We start from the raw sequence: 22979 nt of genomic DNA, 5'->3' as shown, positions 1-22979 counted from the left end.
TTAATTAATTGAATTTTTGGCTGACCATGTCTCGAGTATTGCTAAATACCCATCATCAGTGGTCTTGGAAATAGTTTTTGTATTTAATTATCTGAGACTGTAAGTACCAGTAACTCGTGCCCTACCAAATTTGTAACTCAGAGTCAGCATTCATGACCCAAAGACGTACTTGACTTTTATGTTCGCACATTTTTCTGAAGTTTTGTTAATTTGCTGTGAAAGTTCGCTAACAAATAAAAGTCTATGTAATTCTAATTTTTCAAAGAAAGTCCTATCATGTCAATTTTTGAATTCTGTTGTTTGTGGTGATTAATCAGGTCAAAGAATTTATCAATTTCTTTATTGGATTTTATTTCTGTTGATACATGATATACAGTATCACCTCGTGGTCAAATTTATGTAGTAAAATTCATTAAATAAATATTTGAGTTATTCATTGAGTATTTAAACTTATGAATAATGCTTATTTATTTGTAAATTGAAATTGAAATATAAACAATCTTGATTGTTTAAAAAATTTCCTAAAAGTTCAATCAATAATCTTTAAAAAGCAGCAAATTTCAAGTTTCTATAATTTATATAGCCATTTGAGATATGGCCATTTGAAAATGTGTCTACAAGGTCAATCCATTAAACCACATGGGTTTTTCCGAAATACGGGTCTTCTTATTTTATGAAACGAGCTCATAAAAAAAATTTCAGCCAAATCGGTGATGAGGTCATTTTTGCCAAAATCCGTGCGGTTTGTAAAAGAATGACCCATATACATAGCGTAATGTTTTGCGTACTTTACTATTGTTGCATATATAAGTTGTTGTTTAGCAAAACATAGAGATTGTGTATAATTTGACTTTTGCTTAATTGGCTATGTTCAATACATATATATAACTTCAAGACTTAACTATACAACGCATAATTACTAACTACATTAACAGGTATCATGAAGGTATAAAATTATCACCAGTGAGGCAGAAGGTAATGAATACGTATTTGTAACCTACTGCGTTATCGTTCTACTGCATTTTTTCTGTAATGCATAAGCGTATTGTATTACCTATTGCTCTATAAGCAAAGGATATATATTTAAATATCCATAGATTTCCTTAAATTTTAAAATAGACTATTTGTGCACCCCGACCTAAAAGATCTATTGTGCGCTCCTTAAATTCACTCTTCGAAATACAATTCAATTACAAGTCTGCTATAAGATATTCTAATATATCTCCGACGGGTAAGTTCAACGATGTTAATTGAATATAAATATATACAGAACTGCATGTAAAATAAATGTTTTTTTGTTTATGGTTTTTATTTTCCTTATAGGTTTGTGTCCCACACACACATTAAATCTATTGTTGTGTCTTTCGTATATGGATGTACATTTATAATTGGCAGTATAATAGAAACTAATCGATTGTCCAATATGAATTCAATTAAATCAATCTGTTTAAAGTGACGTATTTTGATTTAATTAATCCTACTATGCATAAAATAGTTGTCGTTATAGTCTGGCATATAGGTATGCATATCGCAAAACATTCGCATACGATACTGCAAGAACTAGCGTAGTCGTAGTCGTCGATCGTTGCTTTATTTTATTTTTTCTACTATGTTATTACCTCATTTTCAATTGAGCTTTTTTTTTTTTTATTAATATATATGTTGTGAACCTCAGTATACAGTTGTGCCATATCGATCATTAGCTTTAGTGGCGTAGTTTCTCTTATGCCAAAATACACTTAAAGATGTGTTTGCTACATGAAAATTGTGGTAGGAGAAGAACACATTAAACAAAAATAACAAAAATAAAAATAGAAGTAGAAGCAGAATCAGAATCAGAAACAGAAGCAGAATCAGCTGCAGTGGGAAATCTGAAAATAATAATAGCAGCAAGTGGCAAGATTTGCAAATCGAATAGATCTAGGTTCGTTAGTGTGTTAGTGGCCTTTGTGCAAAAGTATAGTCGATTGGGTTGCTTTCAAATTTTATGTTAATAAATTATACATAATATTATAATATTAAATCAACTACAGAATTTGTACATTTTGTAAAAACCGTGTGGTGTACTGAATTTTGGTAAGGGGAACTGTTTCACTTAGTCAAGCAGTTAGTGGAGCAAATAAAGTGTCGTGATAATTAAAATAAATAAAATTAATACAACTGAATGCAAAGAATTACTTAATCTAAAACAGGTTGTACATAAAAGCTGTATAAATAAAATGCACATTTTGATTGCATAATATATATATTATAATTATAATAATTATTTTCCGCGTAACAATTCTAATATTTTTAAATATAGTAATTTTGAATATCTGAAGCCGGTAACTGCAGTTCTGTTCTATATAATTGTTTACTTTTAAACATTTTCTATAACAATTTGCAATCAAATTCTTGACAAGAGTTCGTTCAGAGTAAACAATAGATACTTTCCCGAAATCCTTACAAAACTGTAACGGTTTAGAATGTCATACGTGCTCTATACTATGTTGTGTACAATGAATCTAATCGCGGTACTTATATCTGAAGCTTAGAAGATATTAATGTTATATAAGAATTAAAGAAATGCAATTTATTCTTAAAAAATTAGAATTTCCGTTTTAAATTTCAAAAATTTATATCTGTTTTAGAAAAGGATCCATAAACAATTATGGAAGTCACTGCTGAAAATAAAGTAAGTATTTTGTTGATATAACTAGAATTTATTGCAAAAAACGCACATATAAATACACATTAACATATTACTCTAAAGATTAAGGTCTAAAATTCAGTATTCATCATATGGCTTATCCTATCATAAGTTCTAACCGTCATATACAATTAAACCCACACATACATTACCACACACATGGGCAAGACATATCAAAATTATAAATACCCCGATAAATATTCATTTTAGATAAAAATCGTGATAAGTTCGAAAATGAAGTAAGTTTCTGGATATTTATTTATTTGATATTTTTGGCACATACATTTTTTAGAATATCTTACAAACAAAATTTGGTACAATTACTGGACACATCTAAATTAATCAAAAACATTATATAAAATTTGTAATTTTTTATTTGTTTATATAATGTTAATAGACCGTGCTGTTGATTTTCGGTATTTAGCTATGTTCAGTTCCCTACATACTGGTTCTATGAAAAACTAGACCATTTTGGATTTATATGGCGCTTAAATCTGTCTGCAGCAATATGTCGACTGGCTATGTCTAGGTATATATATACCGAATTCATGAGGCATTCGTACAAAAACAATATTTTTTTCTTGAAAAAACCATATGAATGTAGATCAAATATCAAGCGACCTAATAATATTATATAAAAAGTATTATATAAAAAACTTGTAAATTTCATTATTATTATTTATTATGGTATTATTAAATTCAAATATTTTCAATAGTGTCATATCAAAAGTTCTCCAAAAAAAATTATCTACACATTCATTCAATTTGGATATTTATCCTGAAAGGTTTTTGATATGTACTTCAATTGGATATCTATTTTATATTTCGGTCATCACTCCACACAAGTTAATGTTTTGAGGGAATAATAAATTTATGCTAACAATTGAATACCATAAAAAGAAATCAAATTAAATAGAATTGAAATGATCTATGTCAAATACAGAATAGCTTTCCATTATATTTTGAATTACTTTGATAATAATATAGACCGCAACCGAACGAATTAGTGGTCATCATACAGAGTCATACAAATAAACAATTTCATTAGTTATATCCTACAAAACCCGTTCACTATTTATTAAACTTCACTTAGAACACTTAGAAATAAAAATGCTGAGCATAAGTCTGTACAGATAGCGATCCACTTCCCTAAACCATATCAATTGCAAACTCAAAGTTATTAAATGATTATTTTAACTCAAATGTAGAAATGCTAAATATTACTTAGTATGTAAATGTAATTTATATTTAGTTTTACTAAAGTACACACTTGAAATATAAATATGTATATCCAATAAATTTTGGCACGATTGTTACAGGATGTTTAAATTGTATATTAATCGCCTAAAAGAAAGCACCTAAAAGAAACTGTCCACAACTTTTTGTTGTTCAGTAAAACCATTTGTTCTGGTTATGTCATGTGACGGACATGAATTCTATAACAGAATTACAGAATTACTTTGTAGATATTTTATACGCACACATACAGACAGACATTGAAAACAGCAATTCTACATTACATATAATGTGTGATTGAATATATATCATATAAATATACCAGGAAAAAAATTACAAATATTTTAACAGATATCGAAACAGACTTCAAACGAAATTGTAGTTGAAGAAGCATCTATGGTTGTAAATAAATCAATTTGCACCAGTGCACAGCAGAAAAGTGAAAAAGTGGTTCTGAATATGTCTGATGAGGAATATTCGGAAGACAACAATGCTGTTACGGAAGTATCAGGATTACCAATTTCGTTATCTAATAAAATGTTAACACTGGACATCAATGATCCGCAAGAGTTTGAAGTAAATGTTCTAAAACAATCAGCTACGGCATCTGTAACCAGCTCATCAAAATCAACAGTATCTTCGGTTATGAAGAAATCATCAACATCATTGGTGAGTTGTGTCACTACAACCTCATCTTCGACAAAGCAATAAATGACTCCTCGTCGTCTGGGCTCGCAACCTCCAAATTAGTCTATCAAGTTTTGATGTCTCAATTAAAAAAAATAACTGTTATGAATGCGACGAGTGTGTTCTGAAGTAATTGTTTGTAATATGTTATATGTTTAGTAACAACTATCTAATAAACTATAATTTTTCTAACTTAAATGATTGTCTCTGTAAATGTACTATATTTATGTAATGATTTATTTTGGTGCCGTTATTTCGTTTCCATATCATATCATATCATATCATATCATATCATATTTGTACGATTATTAGCACTAGCTATCATTTAGTTTGTTTTCATTTCAAATGCGCAACTAAATTTTTTATATTTATTAGAGGGTGTTTTCCTCAATTCCTCAAATTCTTTGGTTCAAGAAATCATATAGGAGGAGGTTCTGTTTTCAATATTTTCCAGGATGCAGAGTGTCAAAGAAAAGCCCAATAAAGATGGAGCTGGAAAAATGTTAATATTTTAAAAACGTTTCATTTGAATATCTAAAGTCATATAGTAGTTGGGTTCATTAAATATTATTTGATGTAGTCCACATATACGTATGCCAATACATAATTATCAATTTTTCTTCTATCTCACTTCGTTTTCTTAAAATCGTTCTTTAAATCGCAGCACCTACTGTTTGAAAGAAAGCAGCAGGTCCATTCTACCATAAAATTTGTCGCAGTGGACTATTTCCAAGATATTACGGTGATATTAATTAAAAAAAAAACAAGTTAAGAAAATTAATAACTTCTATATGAGTTAAATGAACACTTTTTGAGATATTGAGATTGGTTTGAATGCATGTGCTTTTCGGGCATAATTTTCTTTAACATCTTTATTTAAGTAAATATTGGTAACGAATACCACCTCAATATAATTTTTCTTGTTATTTGTATCAGAAAATAGTTTAGGAATTTTAGAGAAGTGATCAGGAAACACCCTGTTTATATATATTTTTTAATTAATATTTGTTTTTGTCTAAATTACGCCTGCACATTTCTGTTTAATGGATCACAGTAACTAATGTCGTCTTTTGCTGCTTATTTTAATATAAATAAAATAATTTTAATCAATTTAACAATTTTTAATATACGATATCTAAATTTGTGCACAAACTCCGTGTATACTATGTCATCAAACAGATCAGTTCTGAGAAAATATTTGTTGAGAGTGTACTATTTACCATACATGCACACAAATTTAATAAGCCACACTTGGAAAATATGATTCCAACTCAATTTCCATATAATTAGTGATAACAAAGTTAGAATATTAGAGGTTTCCGAACCAATATAGTAAGCATCTACAAAACTATATCAACATTTATTGATGGACTGAAATGCAACTGAGATTTGGCACTATGAATTGCAAAAATGAATCTCCATCTCTCATCCACCAACTTTTCAAACTTTTTGCTTTCTGCTTGCCTGGCTTAATAAAATAAGCTATATTTTACTCCATCCATTTTAATAGGTAATCTTTGAATTCTCATGCTATTAAACCCAAGTCGCTGTAACATAGTGTCCAACAAGCGTTTGGGCATGAAATTTGGCAACTTTCATTTGCAGCAAAAGTTGTACTGATCCAATTCACGTCAGATTATTCCCACACCCACACACGTCTATATGTGCTTTAACTAGAACGCCATTATTTCTCATGACGTCATCCATTTATCTACTTATATTCAGCACACACAAGCGACCTTATTTAATTTGAGGTGCCTTTACATTGGAGTGGTTGATTTCTAGACCTTGACCTGGTAATATGTTGAAATGTTTTTATGTTTTAATAGAAATCTACTTTTTGTAGAAAAAAAATGGTCTCACAAAATAATAGTTTCGGTAACTGGGAAACATTGCATTTTATGTTTGATTAATTTATCGGAAATTTACTATCTTCTTTGTTAATCATTATTCATGTTTAATTAATATACAGTGATGATTGGGATGATTTTGTTAATTCGTGATGTTCTCATAATTATATATCAAAGTGTTACGTAATTCCGTCTATGAAAGACTTTGAATAAGCAAAATAGAAGAGCAACTAAAACTATAAATTGGCAATAATATATAATATAGGCTTTTTGCTTTAATTTGTTTTTTTGCTGTTACTGCATAAATAAACACATGTTTCTAAATATTTGTAAATATTTCTTCCTTACTGCTAAAAACTAAACAGATCGCAAAAAGCGATTCAAATCAAGATGTAGTAGTTGCATCGATTGTGAAAGATAACACAAATAATGTGGATGAAATCGGAATCCAAAAAGTTACTGAATTGAGTGAGAAAAACGAACAGAAGAGTTCAGAATCTTCTGACGAGAATGATGTTGGTACTACTGTAACTGTAGTTGTAACTAAAAAACAAAGTACGCCAAATGAGGAAACAGCCGTAGTTGTCGATAAAACCTCAACAACGCAGAAAGCGCAAGATACTGAAAATATAAAAGATGATGTCGATAACAAATCAATTGACAATGATAACAAAAGTGAAGATAAGGAAGAAGAAGATATTGAAGAAATAAATGAAGTTGATGGAGAATCTTCGGAAGAAATTGTTGAAGAAGTTGTTGAAGAAGAAGAAGAAGAAGAAGAAGAAGTTGTTGACGAAGACGAGACAGAAAGCGGTGAAACCCATAAAAAAGAAGAAACTGATGAAAACGAAAAGGATGATGACAAATTACAAAAACAAGAAGCCAATATCAATGAAATTAAAAGTAACGAAAAAGAAAAATGTGATGAGTTAGAAAACAGTGAAAAACTAGAACTAAGAAAAAATATTGGTGAGGAGGAAGTGACTCAAAACGGCGATGAGGAATTAAAAGTAGAGCAAATTTAGCTTACATATTATAGTAATTGAATTGTTCTTATTCTTTATACTTTTTGTACAGGAAGAAAATCAAACTGCGGATGAAATCGATTTGCCAAAAGTGGTTAATCAAAGCACAATTAAGGACAACACAGGAGAAGAAGAACAAAGAAAAAAGGTATGATCTCCATATTAATTGTAATTGTAATGAATATGTCTTTTAATTGTTTTTGTTTGAGAATAACTTTTGTAAATATAAACTTTATACATATATATATTCTTTTTTTTATTAGGAAAACTTCAGTAATGCAATAAAAGAAATCATTTCAGACATTGATACTGATATAAGTGAGCAATCGCATATTAATTCGATCAGGCAACAGAAAGAGGAACTCTTAAAAAAACAAAAAGAATTAGCCGAACAAATAGAAATACAACAATTATTAGCGAAACAGTTGGCTGAGGAGAACCTGAGACAGCAACAACAACTAAAGGATAGAGAAGTATTGTTGAAGCAGCAACTTAAAATCGATGCACAAATTCAACAACAACAACAACAAAAACTAGAACAACAACAACAGCTAGAACAACAACAACAGCAGCAGCAACAACAACAACTGCAACAAGTTACCACATATCCTGAACAAAATGTGTCGGAATTTACTTCGTTCGAAGAAAGATACAAGGATGGTAACTTGACTTGCACTAAGGAAATTGAGTCGTACAGGACCAAAGTAAGTACCCATTTATGTTTTTGCTTACAAGCGCAATAATATACATAGCTCATATTCTGTTTCTGTAAACTGACTATATACTCGTAACATCCAATCAAGTGAACCATGTTTAATGCGAGGTCGCTGTTCTTCAGTTAAAGTATATAACATTACATGAATCGAAATCAATTTATTCATATGTTAGAGTGTTGTAATTTATTAGCGTAAATTAACTTGGAAGTTTTCTGTAAGCTGTAGTTTCATGCAGTGGAACTATAAATAGGCCACAATATAAATTATTTAATTATATTATAATTTTGTGGAACAGAAATAATTATCAAAATGACAAATTAGAAAGTAAATTACAAATGTGGAAAGCTAGAGTGAGAAATTAACAATTAAAAGATTTAATTAGTGAAATTTTACTTATATACAAAATGAATTAGTTATGCTTTCAATATGTGGTATACTATATAGTCTCTGTTATTGAAATGCGAACGTTTTAGAAAAGACCAAAATGCTACCGAGTGGTCTCGTATACGGAATTCTGATATTGCTGATAAATCATCAAAAATGATGAAAACTTACATAATTAAAAAGCTATTTATATCGGCAACCGAAACATTGAAAACACACCACAAAAGAAAATTCAAGAATTTGCTAGTATGAGGCGAAGAGCTCGAACGAAAAGCTAAATTTGTTTAGGTGCAAAAGTGTGTGTAGACCGTGTGCTCCCACACACCAAACTCATTTATTATAAGAAAAACTGAAGTAAACCCAAGAACATCGCAGACGAACTTAAGACAACCGACTGCCGAGCAAACAGCAGAAGAAGAAATTTATATATTCTAATTGAAAATTGAAATACCATTTCGTAAAAATAATTAAAATATGGATATATTGAGTTTAAATAAAAATTAAATTGAAGTAACTTTTTTCAAAATGTTTAAATATCAAAGCGACTTAGACGTTAGAGCTAGAAGTATGTGTGATATCAGTTCCACTAGCAAACTTAGATCAAATTGTTCTAGAAGTTCGGGCACAATGTTGCGAAAATCATATTCCCTTGGCAATAGTTCAGTTGAAAAGAAACGAGGACTTAAGCCTAGCGATAGGCATGATCCGAGCAAAAAGCACTTTTTAACTGAACTTACTAAAAAAATGTGGCACCGGACAAATGTGAGCATATATGAAAATTTAATTTTGTTGTAATATGAAATGAAATAATTTCTCCCTAAACTACAAATTTATCCAATGCAATATTATTATTATTATTATTACTATTATTATTGTGTTATTACTTATTAACCAGTTTGAAAAAAACAAAGGTATACATATGTATATACACAAAATGAAAATATCAGATTTTGTATAAAAAAATTAGGCAAGAGGTAGAAGGTCTACAATTTTTAAGAACATCTTCAAATTCGTCAAATGTTGTATTCTCAACCCTTACTGAAATGTATATTTCTATAAATATATATTCTTTTCCACCGCATATATATAGTACATTATTTTATGAATTATTATTTAAGTCTAAAATACAATTTAAAAAAAGCAAATGCATAAAGTGTGCAGAAATTGATGAACAAATTTAAACAAAGACTGTTTACAAGCTCTTCATGTGCTTACACTTTAGCTATATTTATATAGCTAAATTTTTTAGGTAAGGTGGAAATTCAAAAATATTTGATCTATATAATTTTGTGTCTAAATAAATGAAATATCTTAAAATTCACTATAAGTTTTTAACTCAAACAAACTTCATAAATTATTTCGACAAAATTGATTCACTTATCATTTGTTTACTTTTAAATAAATCTGACAATTCTAAAGAATCAAATCCTCAAAGCCGGTCACCAAAGTCACCTATGTGACTTTAGTTCGATTATTTTAAAACTAACTAAATATTTGTTTCTCCAAAGTAGACGATAGGATAATATATGCATGTGGATTCCTCACTAAAATTTAGCGAAATCTAGTTCTTACAAATGTTTTAAAATTCTTAACTGTCTTCAGGAAACATCGAATGTAACCAATAAAATAGATTTGCGCAAAATTTTTACACCAGCTACAGACACTGAGGAAATTCAACCGAAAAATAGTAAGTAAATTTGTTTAAAGCACACAGAATTATTAAAGGTGATACGTAATAGTTAAACCCAAGTTAATCGACTACCCAAAAAACAAAAAAAAAAAAAAGAAACGATGAAGTAATTGCTTTTGCAATACGCTTATTTGCTTATATATAATAATATGTTATATTATTTTGTACACGAGTACATATTAAAAGAATTATAAATTAATATTTAAATTTAATTAAAAATTTTTATTCATGCTTCTCATGCTTCAAAATTCATAATGTTGCTCTAAGCAATTACTCTTAACTAATTTTAATAAATCATATTGCGTATCGCCTTTGTATGTTCTCCAAATTAGTGTGACAAAAATATACAATCTTGAATATAACAGGAAAACTATATGCTTCTTCGGCGTTTTATTCTCCCACCTTACATCCGACAGTGGAGGATCAAGTTGAACTTGCCCGCAGAATATCCCATTCCCTCAGCGACATAAGTAATCAAACATCGAAAGGACAGTCTATGTATGTCAATCGAAAAAAACGATCAGTTAAATGGGTGCACGAGGGGTGCGGTCAAGGTAAACTAATTAGTAATACTATTTGAAAAATCAAAACAATAACGAAAAATATTAGTTTTTCTTTTTAAATTATTAACGCATATTATATAAAAAAATAGGCGCTATATATTACTACCGCTAAAGTTTTACTTCTTAAACCTTTAACTATTATACAATTATGTACTCCATATTGAGTGAATTACTTTTAAAGGTGATCCTCAATCAACCGATCCTCAATACATTGTGCAAATGACTAATGTTCAAATCTTCACCACAATATATAATATATATAAAATTTTAAAAAATAAAATAATCTACTTCGAAGCTATTTTAATAGGTTAAAATAAAAAATATTAAATTGCAATTAGTTTTCAAAAAGAATGTATAGAATAATTTTTACCATGACAGTATTGCTATCTTAATATAATTAAATGAAATTAAGTCTTTTGTTCAAGTTCATTTGATTCCTAAACTAATTACATTTTATTTCAAGTTGTCAGATAGGAAATTTCATCATCGTGAAAATTTCTATCGAAATAAGAGTTTTTGGAGTGTAACTTATTTAGACAAAATAGGTTAGGAAAACCTCTATTAAATGCTAGTAATATGCTTATGTAGTACAGCAATTTAACACGTTGTTACAAAATATTGTAATGTATATTGTTTTTGATTGATAGGATTTTGATCGAGATCGTTCTGTTTCACCTCGATACATTTGATTTAACGATTCTTCAAGTTTTTTAGTCACAGTTATTTTAAGAACAATATTACATTATTATATATTATTATATATACTATATATTATTATATATATTATATATTACATTATCTGTTCATTCGTACATTAATTAATGGAAAAGACTATTTTCATGACCGATAATGTTGCATTATAATCGTTATTAATGGAAGGTAATTTATATAAATCTTACGACATGCATCGTAATAAACTTTTACCATTGAATTAATAATATTCTCTAGTTTAATTGATGCAGTCTAACGTTTTGAATGTTTCTTCTTTCCCGGGGTGTATTAAAAAACTATTCTTTGTTCATGATAATAAAAAATAATAAAAAATTTTAAAGTTCATTTAGCTTTCGTTTAAACATCCCTAAATACTGGTTCATCGTACAAAACTGTGGCATTCATTTTTCTAATAACTTTTCCCGAACTTTAATTGAATGTAACATATTAATTCGTGAGCACCCCAAGTGGATGTATGCCAACATTTAAAATAATGCAAACAGTTATTCAGTAAACATAGATACGCTATTACAAGTAATATTATACAACTGTAAGTCAATTTCGCTTGGTGATGTTATATCCTTTATCATATTTTTAAAACAACAACTGGCACTTTGACTGTGTTCTGTTTTATTCCTTTCTTTTTGAAACAAATTACGGAAACATAATTTGCTTTAGTGACTGACTAAAGCTTTAGGACATTTCTACTCTGTAAAAACTCAAATCAAGTTCGCTATCGTCTATTAAAATATATGCAGGTGTACAATTTTTGACTAAAAAGTGGGTAGTAAGCAAGGGAAACATATAACTTGTCAAACAAAAAGTAATATACAGCGAGAACTCTTTAGAAAATAAACCAACAACTTATTGTATGGTCCGAATATTGGCATAAGCATTAATTTTTTTTTAATTTTGTTATTACTTAATATTTGCTAGAAAAGTTAAAAAGTATTCTAGAATGAACAATGAGTATGTTAGTAATATTGCACAATATTCCAACACTCTTATACAATATTATAGTTATTATTATACATTAGTCATAGTTTGTAGTTTTTGCGAATACTAGCCATGAAATTAACACAATGTGTTATTTTATATATAATTTTTCTAAAGTATATAGAAATGCTTACGAACTTGGAACTAGGGAATTTGAGTAGTTCTACGCCCTACTTTAGACTTTCAAAACTATACTATCAATACATTTTACAAGAAACGTAAGTTAATTTATTTATTCCATTTCTCTCAACGAATATTTTGATCCAAAAAATTCCAATTACGAGAACTTTCATTTGTATTTACTGCTTAAAGTAAACTGCTCTTCAACATATTTCCAACTTTATAGCTAAAAACTTTCTAATAAAAGTAAAATTGTAGGTCCAAGTAAGAGGCGCAACAATTTCAAATTTCAAACCAAGTAGACAACAATGCTTTCTCTTTCGTTTTTTGTCATGTTGTCTTTTTTCTCTATTAAAAAAATTTAAAATATTAATAAAACATTGGTATAACAGCGGTACTATCTGGCCATAGTTTACGGGATCCTTTGCGTTTCAAACTGTTCTCCATAACAAATAAATTGTCTTCTTGTGGAGAATTCATCACATGTCTGTGGTGTGAAAAATCTGGCTATATATAACATACAATAAGAAAGCATATCATATCTCTGAAAGAAAAATAATTATTCAGATTATTTGCATTGTCAGTGATAAAATCTCCAGAATAGCTATGTTTAATATATTTAATGTATATATAATGTTAGCTTAATGTAAGTTTAACAAAAATCACAATTTTACCAATTAAAATAAAAATTAGATTAAATTATTCGGCATTCTTGTATTTTTACAAGAAAAATTTTTGATATCATTATGTGGTGAATATATTGAAACATATTTTAAAATACATTCCATATAATTATTTTTGAAATTTTATAGTTAATGACAAATAAACATAATTATGGCGCACATACATTGCATAATTTCTCAGTTAACATATTATGTTTTTTTTTTTTGGCAATAATTTTAATGCTATTGCTGAACTGAAATGAGTGTTTATATATTAACTGATCTATTAACACCAAACCGAGATTGTTGAACTCCAATAATTTAGCATTTAAATTGATGAGTCTATTAAAATGCAGATGTTGAGGATGAGTTAAAGGAAAACAAGGAAACAGTTAGCGAATCATCACCGAGATCAACTCCAGATCGAATTCCTCTAAGATTATTAATGAATCCAAGAGGGCAAACGCGTGATTTTGATTTATTGCGGGATTCCTTGAATACAGAAACGGGACTTCTTTCACCTGATAAATGTGCTGAAGTTGTAACGGCATTACATACGCATCAGGGCAAAGGTAATATACGGTAAAAATATCGAATTTCTTTATTTAAAACTAGGAATTAAAAGAAAACAGCAATTTTTGAGTGATGGATACAAAAAATTGCAAATAGTTTCTTAAATTTTTATCTTTCATATTATAATTTTTTATTTTATAAAATATTTTGACAATAGTTGGGAACAATTTTCATAGATATCCATAGACATGTATTTACTTCAAAAGTCATGCAAGCCAACATATGTTTGTTCTCTATAAATTAGAGTGTTCTTTAAGGAACTAAACCAATAGCATTAGTTGAAACATACACGAAGTTTTTGAGGAATACATAAATTGACCAGTGAGAAGGATGGGACTCTGTAAAAAGCCCCCAGCTATCAAAGAGTAAAAGTGCTCAGATGCACTAACTCGGAAAAGGCTCAATATGTACACGAATTCTAAAAGAAAATTGACAAAAAATAGTTAGTTTAATTTATTTTTGAGATGATTACAAACTAATTTTTAATATTATTTCAAATGACACAATTTCCATTCTCAACAGTCTTATAATAGCAGAATAGTTCATTTCATACAATACTTTTTTCCGCCCGCTCATTAGTTTCTTTTCAAAATTTTTTTAAATCTCAAAAGAATATAGTTTAGAATATAGAATATAGAATACTGCATCTATTAAATATTTATTTCATAAATGAAGCATATATTTATGGAATTATAACAGTTTTTACTCTCCAAGTGGGATGCAGTTATGTACTCAGATATATTATGAATTTTTTTATTTTATTAATATGTAACAGTTTATAATTCAATGTTTCTGACTGCGCTTTTTTTTATTTCGTTACAACGATGCTTCATGCCAAAACATATGCTTTACGCGCTTAATGTGCTCGCCAATAAAATAATTGAATTACTAAGGTGCCGAGCTTTTTGCCAAACGCCGCAAAAAAGCAGAAAAATGGGTAGTTGATGAAACCAACGCTGGTAATTATAGTCCATCTGGTATTCCAGATTACCAACAGTATCAGCCAAAATCTACAGTCTTACCAAGTGTTTTGCCTGCTTATTCTGAAGTAGGAAAGCATCGTTTAAGAAACAAGATGCATCAAGAGAGTGTACTAGAAAAGTATGCAAAGCCTGGATTGAAAGTTGTTACATCACCGTGGGAGGCCGCTTTAACAACTGGATCAGCCAGTACAGCTTTTGTTGAAGATCAAAGACGTTCACCTTATGTATCTACACCAACTTTATTGCCCGCAACAGAACCCGAATATGTATGCGGTGAAACTCCGCTGCTGAAATCTTCCGCACCCGGTTTTGAAGAACTTGCATATGAAAAGGTTAATTTTATGTATATGAAAAACACAAGTTTTTATGCTAATCTATAATAAATTTTAGAATCGAACTGCAATCCAATCTCCAAAAGTGGCAAGCGTTAGTCATCAAAAAGATTTGGCTTATAAACCAAGTGTACCACAGGGTTGGAATGCACCATGTGTCACCTTACCTAAAGGTATGTAATTGTATCTCTAGAATAGAATTTATATTATATAACTGGAGATTCAAGTATTTGTTCATTTTCAAGAATTGTTCAAAAGAATTGATTTATATTTGAACATATGTGAAATTAATAAAGCCCAACGCATAATTAAACTACTCTACCAAACTAGAAATGTCAAAAATGAAGTCAAGCAAATCCATTTCCGCAATACTGCGCACGATCGAACTGCCTACTATGGTTCCATTTAATTGGACTGCAGTGACAGTTGTCAGTCGCGAGCGAGTGTAGTTTAATAGTGCTTTGGACATAATGCATTATCGAAACAATCGCTTAAACTATTATTTAAATATATTTCATTAAAATCGGGCTTTAAATATCATGCAAATAAAAAGAAGTTTTTCTCAATCAATTGAAGTCAGAGAACTGCAAAGGGTCATATATTCGGTATGTATAACCGAATTAATAAAATTTAATATCTAGGTATGGAAATGTTAATATTATCATTGTTTTTACTGTGTGGATATCAAATATTTGAGATTTGATGTCTTGATATCTTTTTAGCTTTTATTACGATCGTTATTTAGTATTTAGTATTTTTATGATAGTATATTTATTTATGATCAAAAAAGAACGAGAATTTAAAAAAAAAACGCAAAATATTAATTTTTAATAATTTTCTTTATTATCGCCTTCAAAGTACTTTCCTCCTGCGGCAATACATGCATGCCAACGCTTGATCCAATTTTCCATACAAGTTTTATAGGTCGTCGAAGGTATGGCCTTTAGTTCACGCAGCGAATTCTATTTTATGGCCTCTATGGTCTCAAAACGCGTCTATGGTCCACGCAATGGCAATTTGTGTCGTGGGAAGAGGAAAAAGTTACACGGGCCATATCTAGAGAGTACGGTGCTTGGTTGATGATATTGGTGTATTGGTGGAGTTTTTGGCCAAAAACTGCGAAACAACCAACGCTGTGTGAACCGGTGCTTTATCGTGGTGTAAAATCCCTGATTTTTCCTTCCATAAATCGGGCCTCTTTTTGTGAATGACCTCACGCAACCGACGCATAACGGCCAAATAATACTCCTTATTGACCGATTGACCGTCCGGAATTCATAGTGCACCACACCACGAATATCGAAAAAAACAGTCAGCTTTTGGACCGACTGTGGCGTTCTCTTTTTGGTTTCGGCTCTTCTTCGAAGCACCATTCGATTGGTTGTTGTTTGGTGGGCATGTGAAATTCATCGACCCATGTCTTATCACCAGTTATGATGCGTTCGATGAATGTGGGGTCACTATCTGCGTTGACCACATAATAACGACGCTTTTTTTGAATGAAATTCAGCTAAAAATCGACACACGAACATTTTTCGACGTTTTGTATAGACGTCAAAAAAAAAACTAATCGTACGATATGCGTTAAACTTTGACAGAATGTGTATAACAGTGTTGCCAGCGTGAAAATAAAAAAATTTGCTAACTGGATAAACGCGGAAATTCAAAAATTAAAGTTCTCGTTCTTTTTTGATAACAAGATACATATTTCTTTAGGTATTTCGGCAAATTCGCTTTTACTTTATCAGAAGAATTCCTAATATTAGGAATAAAAGCTAAATTATAAAAAATAAAACCGACTTTATTTTATTTTCGAATTATGAGCAATAAGAACTCTACAATACAATAATTTGAAACTACAAGCTGCAAAAAGGTATTATTAATATTCGAACATTTAATTAATTGTCTTATATAGTTAATAAAAATATATTGTATTCAGCTCTATATGTTTAAGATATTAAATAGGTAATGGCCAAAGACAAATCCTTTTGGTTAAAGCTCTTGTAATACTATGTCTGGAATCAATTTATATTCTGGGTCTTTTGTTATTCATAATTGCGTGATTCTGACAATAATTTTGTTGAAAAAATACTTTTAATGAAAATTATTCCTTAAATGTTTATTTTAAAAAGTAAATGTTTTTGTGGTCATATTCGGCTAACATTGATTTCCGATTGGTATCCAAATATAATGTAAATTTTTTTTTTTTCAATATCATTCGTTGTCAATGTGTTTTATCCATTAACGCTTTTTATTGATTAAATTTCTAATATGAGGACGATACTCGTGAGTATCATTTAGAGTTACTAGTAGCAGTAGCACTTGACTAGCAGGCTAAATTTTGAGCACAGGAGTTAAAGTACTTAACAGCCCTTATAGTTGACTGACAAAAAGTATTCAATCAGTATTATTTTGATGATTGCATTAACTGTGCAATTGTTATTTAGAATAATACTTACTGCGGAGTGATAAACCTACAGATCGTATGCGGATTAGCAGGTAGTTTACTTGAAACATATTGCTTTCGAAACTGCATTCTGTAAAGTAAAGAACTTTTCATTTATGTAATGGCTAACATGTGTAAACATGCTCATTTATGTAATGGAGAAAATGGGACGTATTAGAGCTATTAAATGGAAATTTTTGTTAAAGTATTTAATATGGTATATATATTTTCTTTGAAATGCTGTGGCATCCCTATATATACATAGTCTCTATATAGAGATTATAAAATAGTCATATATGTTAGACAGGAGAAGGAAGTCTCTTTTAAAATATAAATTTAACTCTAACATACACCATATTCAATTTCAACTTCATCAACAACATTTAAACGGAAGATAAGGCGAATATTTAAAAACAATCATGTTTAAAAAAAACTTTGTGCAGGTGAAGTGATATATTATTCAGGATGGATTGGATATATAGTAACAAGTGCAGGTTAAGGATATGGTTATAGTCAGTTTCCAAGAATTTCAGCTCAATAAGGTCCAAGCTTGTTTATTCTCTAGAACTCATTTCCCTAAGAAACCTATAAGCAGTGGCGTAACTACAGGGAAGCAACTGGAAGCAACGCTTTCGGGCCCCCGAATTTAGGGGGCCCCACTATAAATTTTTGTATTCATTGTATTTCTTTTTAATAAATTCTCAAAAGTGGGACGAAACGTTTTTTGTTGGAATAATTTCATATTGCATTTTATAAAAGATACGTAAATTTTAAATTTAAAGTACATAATATGTATGTACTTCAAATAAAATATTAAACCTATTTATGAAATAAAAAAGTTTTTCTAAGAAAAATATGTGTCTTGATCGAGAGTTTATATGGAAGCTATATCTAAATTTAAACCCATTTGAAAATAATTTTGTACGTTGTCTTTTGCAAATATCAGTACTGTATACACCATATTCCATTTGAATACCTTTATTAAAAACGGAGAAACCTTATATCCGATTGTTAAGTTTATATCACAGCTACAAGAAATAGACGTCCAATTTCAATCAAATCAAATGGTGAACAGGATGCGCTCCCGAAAAGTATGTGTATAAAGTTTTATTCGAAGAGTTCAAAAGCTGAGAGAGTAGTTTGAACTGTAAAAGTATACTGATATATACTTAATGGTATTTCCGAAGTTTCCTTTAATGCGTTACGAAAATATTGACAAACCTTATATACCCTTTTTACATTTTTTCGTGTAAAGAGTATAAAAAGAGGGGCCCCTTAGTATGTTGGTAGGGGCCCCTTAGTTAGAATTTGCTTACAGGCCTAAAAAATGTAGTTACGCCACTGCCTATAAGTTAGTGTGACAGGATCAACAACCAAATTTACAAGGAATCTTAAAGTAATTGTATAGGCAATAATAGAGAAGAAATCGTCTGGAACTTAATACTTTTATACAGGTGACTGCTATAAACCAACTTAAATTGATAAGAAAGCTTCAATAAAGAAAACTTAGCTCATCTAAATGCATTTACAAGTTGGGAGCCTGTGAAGCATATAAGCCTAACATATAATTTTTTTTAAAAATGCCACAGAAATAAACTAATTTCCTAGCTAAATAAATCCTTTCCCTTTATTGCTCTGCTCTTTACAGTACTAAGTACAAACCTAGTATTGGGTAGTAATGAAATGAGTTCATTAAAAAATCGCATTTTCGGTTGTTAGAGTCATCTTAGTCATTCAATTAACTAGCTGAACAGTTGTACTTTACTTTTTTGCTTAGCTCAGAATAACAGCTTGGAGAGAGATTCAACAAACGTATCACTGTCTTGAGCTTAAATGGCAACGAATACAAGAATTACAGTGACTGTATTACAATTTAGTGTTCCAGGTGCAACAATATTAGTTCAAATACCTCCATCTTACTCTTAGAGATTAAGCTTTAAATTTGAAATATTATGTCGAAATTAATGAGGATTCTATTAAAAAAAGAGCATGTCTATTACTATATTTTCGATCTTCGCTTTACTCTCAGGTACTAAAACCATGACTATCAATATGTTTGTATTACTTCTACACTAAAAAGAAGGTATTAGTGCTTTAATATGTTGTAACTAATGTTGAAGATAGTTCTAAGAATTTTACTACCTCATTGCGTGGTTAAGGTCAACACGTTTAACTTCTTAGGCATCTGTATATTAGGAATGATCGTTTGGAAATTTAATATAAACAACAAAGTTTAATTACTCCTGTAGGCCGCAAGGAAGTTGATAATTGTAGTGTAGATAACAATTACCGTTTATTCAACGAAATTCACATTAGTCATTCATATATTCAAGTTGGGTGTTCGAAAGCGAGACATAACTAAAGCATTAAGGTAAGCTGTTATCTCCAATCTTCACTCGAACTCGGGTTACACAATTATAAATCCTCAATTGCTTTTCGTAACACTAGCATTTTGAATATAAAATAATCTCCTGATATTTCACTAATGAGGAATACTTCGTACAAATAATTATCCTTATAAGATTAAAACATATTTTTGTTTGTAAACAGCAACAGGTTTATCCGCGTCCAAGCATAGTCGACAATATATTTCTTTAGACAGATTCATATTATCAAGCTGATAACGCAGCGAATGATGACCTACCAAATAACCTACCATGAAGCTCAGTTCTCTTCAATGAGCTACTGTAGTTATAGAAACGAACCAGCTGGTAGTTCTCTGGTATCTTTTGACAGTATTCAAATTTTATGTTTGCAAGTCCCTTTTTATCAGATATATCTTTGTGAACTAACTCTTTCCACATAATTAAATGGCTATACATCCCCTTTCGAAATTACCTGGGAAATCATCAATTCCTGTGTGACCAAGCATTCGTAAAACAACGCCTTATTTTTGCTTTCCAGTTAATGCAGAATGTCATAAAAATCCACCAAAGTTCTGGAACAGAAAAGAGTTTTAAATATTGTTTAGCAAATAGTGTAGATACAGATATGTTTTGTTAACATATCTTTTTTCCTTTAGTAGTGTTAACAAAAAGATCCTATTCTTTTCAATTCTTTGTGCCATATGTATATATAGAGATATTTTAAAATCAAATGCAAACTGCAAGTCATTATTATTATTTCGTATACATTAGATTGACTAATTAAAAAGAATATTGAAAGTATCTTAATTCAACTCTTTAAACTATATTGCGATATTTTTGGGTTGGTTTAATATCAATATTACTTTGTATCTTTGTAACTGAGGCCATTTACGATTGACCTAGATTGCAGTTCTCTAACTAAATAATTAATGCAATTAAATTCACCTTGCTTTTTACTGCTTAAGCTACTTATCATCAAAATCAAATCGAATACCATGAGCAATCGCTATCACATTCAACTCAGGAATCACATTCGCAGTGCCAGGTTTCTGAAAACGATGAACATTGCTTAGAACCTATGTTGAAGTCGCTTAAGTCCTCAGACTTTTCACATTCTAATCAGGTAATACCTGAGAAATATACCGATCGTGCTGAAATTGGCTTACACGAACACCAGGAACCACAAGAACAACATCCGAAAGAAGACTTCATAAAGAAAGAAATTTATGATTTTCCAAAAGTTATCGTTAAAGACTTAATTTTAAATTTTGAAAACCATATCAATGGATTTGTGCAACCGAACGATATTGTTAAATGTGATAAGAAGGAAAAGGAAAATATGTTAAAAAGCAAAAGTATTCAACATTCGCGTTCATCTGAAACACTTCAAACAGATCAGTTTCAAATATGTAATGAAATTAAGATTGACAAACTATATCAAGAACCAACAGATTCATATGAAGGCAAGCAAATCTTAAACCCATTTGTGTTTTAAATAAATTACGAAATCATACGCAATCCATTCCACTTTGTAAACAATTTATTTAATTATTTAAAATTTTTAACCAGACACTCTAATCTTTTTAATAGCAGAACTTTTTTAACAAATACATGTGAATATTATGCAAAAAATTATTTTTACATCTAAATATATTACTAATATTGTCAATTATCGCATGCTGAGTTAGAGTATTGGATAAGTGAATATTTTTCAAGCAATGTCTTCACATTCTATTAATAAAACTTTTAAATTATATACTTAACACATATTACCTTTTTATAGATATTTATAATTAAAAATAAATTACGTTATAACATTTCAGAGCTGTATGTGCCAAAGGATATACCTCTAGAAAGCTATGCACCACCACCAACATCTTCACCGATCAAGACAAATTATAATCATGAATGGAAACCATCAACTAACTTCCTTGGTTCACAGTTTTCTGAGCTTTCTCGTAACAACGAACCTACACATTCACAAAATGTTTGTAATCTTCCTACTTATAGTCCCTTAATTTCTAATATACCAAAAGAACAGTCATGCGTACAAAATAATTGCATGACTGCACCGCAAAATATTCGTCAAGTAAATTTCAGCCCATCTCCTCTACCTTACGATAAATTGGCTAAATTTGATAGTCCAACAAGCCCACCATCTTTTAATAACAATTATACAGGAAACAGGTTATCTAGGTCAAATTTGACAATTGGAAGCTCTGCTGTTCGCAATATATCACCTAAGCCATTTGGACATGTTGCATCTGGTACGATCTCTCCAAAATTGGGTGCACCCTTATCTCCAAATTACTCCACACCGGTAACAGCAACTCCAGTTAATCAATATTATAACACATCTGGCAGAAGTACGTCCCAAAATATTTCATCATCCAATATACTGCATGGAAGTAATTTCAACAATTCGGCTCAAGGTTGGCAGAAGAAAGCTCCAACAGCAGTCAGTCATGCACCTTTAAATACGCAATTGCATGTTGGTGGAAATTTGCCCTATACAGACTTTTGAAATGTATTCTATTCAGTAACACTGAAAATGTTTTATAAATACATGTTTATGTATGTGCTGTTTGTGTTTTTTGCGTTAAATAAACGAAATAAAATATATGTGCTTAAATGTGTTTATTGTTTTAAATTTATCATGAAGTGCAAAATATATGTCCAAATAGTTTATATATAACCTCTCCTTCTTATGCATACATAACAAAACTTCTTTGTTTTACCTTCCCATATATTCCTTCTTCCATGAGTCTGTTCCATTGTCCACAAAAGGACTGGACTGGACTAGCGTTCAATTTGACATGATAGATGTAATACAAGTACTTCAATAAAGATAATGACAATTTAATGTTCAGAAAACTGTGAATATCTAATGAAAGAATTTTATATAATTGCAAAGAAGGATTTCCATTAAATCCATTTTTTTTTCAGTGTA

The 22979-nt window shown here is 29.9% G+C and overlaps 1 protein-coding gene across 14 annotated transcripts; it reads left to right on the top strand.

Moving 5' to 3' along the window:
• The first annotated feature begins 1750 nt into the window (after window positions 1-1750).
• LOC119684938 (FK506-binding protein 5) lies at window positions 1751-22651 on the top strand. Of its 14 annotated transcripts, none has more exons than XM_038099086.1 (12): window positions 1751-1770; window positions 2631-2674; window positions 4277-4594; window positions 7540-7635; window positions 7751-8191; window positions 10190-10274; window positions 10643-10831; window positions 13686-13901; window positions 14796-15217; window positions 15276-15390; window positions 20995-21492; window positions 21853-22651. In XM_038099086.1, exons 2-12 carry the CDS (start codon window positions 2651-2653, stop codon window positions 22551-22553), a joined length of 3105 nt encoding a protein of 1034 aa, XP_037955014.1. In that variant the 5' UTR covers window positions 1751-1770; window positions 2631-2650; the 3' UTR covers window positions 22554-22651. The 14 variants fall into 14 exon arrangements, with proteins under 14 accessions (XP_037955014.1, XP_037955007.1, XP_037955013.1 ...); XM_038099079.1 differs by lacking the exons at window positions 1751-1770; window positions 4277-4594 and adding exons at window positions 1837-1924; window positions 6828-7472; XM_038099085.1 differs by lacking the exon at window positions 1751-1770 and adding an exon at window positions 1845-1924.
• The last annotated feature ends 328 nt before the right edge of the window (window positions 22652-22979 follow it).

This window comes from Teleopsis dalmanni, chromosome 2 (genome assembly GCF_002237135.1).
Source record: "Teleopsis dalmanni isolate 2A chromosome 2, ASM223713v2, whole genome shotgun sequence".
Lineage (NCBI taxonomy): Eukaryota > Metazoa > Arthropoda > Insecta > Diptera > Diopsidae > Teleopsis > Teleopsis dalmanni.
The sequence above is the reverse complement of the archived record's forward strand: the minus strand, read 5'-3'. Positions and strand labels throughout refer to the sequence as shown.

Coding starts and splice junctions, on each gene's coding strand:
- LOC119684938 (XM_038099079.1), top strand. CDS start 2,651: ATGGAAGTCACTGCTGAAAATAAA. Junction 7,473..7,539: donor ACGGCGATGAGGAATTAAAA/GTAGAGCAAATT, acceptor CTTTTTGTACAG/GAAGAAAATCAAACTGCGGA. Junction 13,902..14,795: donor ACATACGCATCAGGGCAAAG/GTAATATACGGT, acceptor TGAATTACTAAG/GTGCCGAGCTTTTTGCCAAA.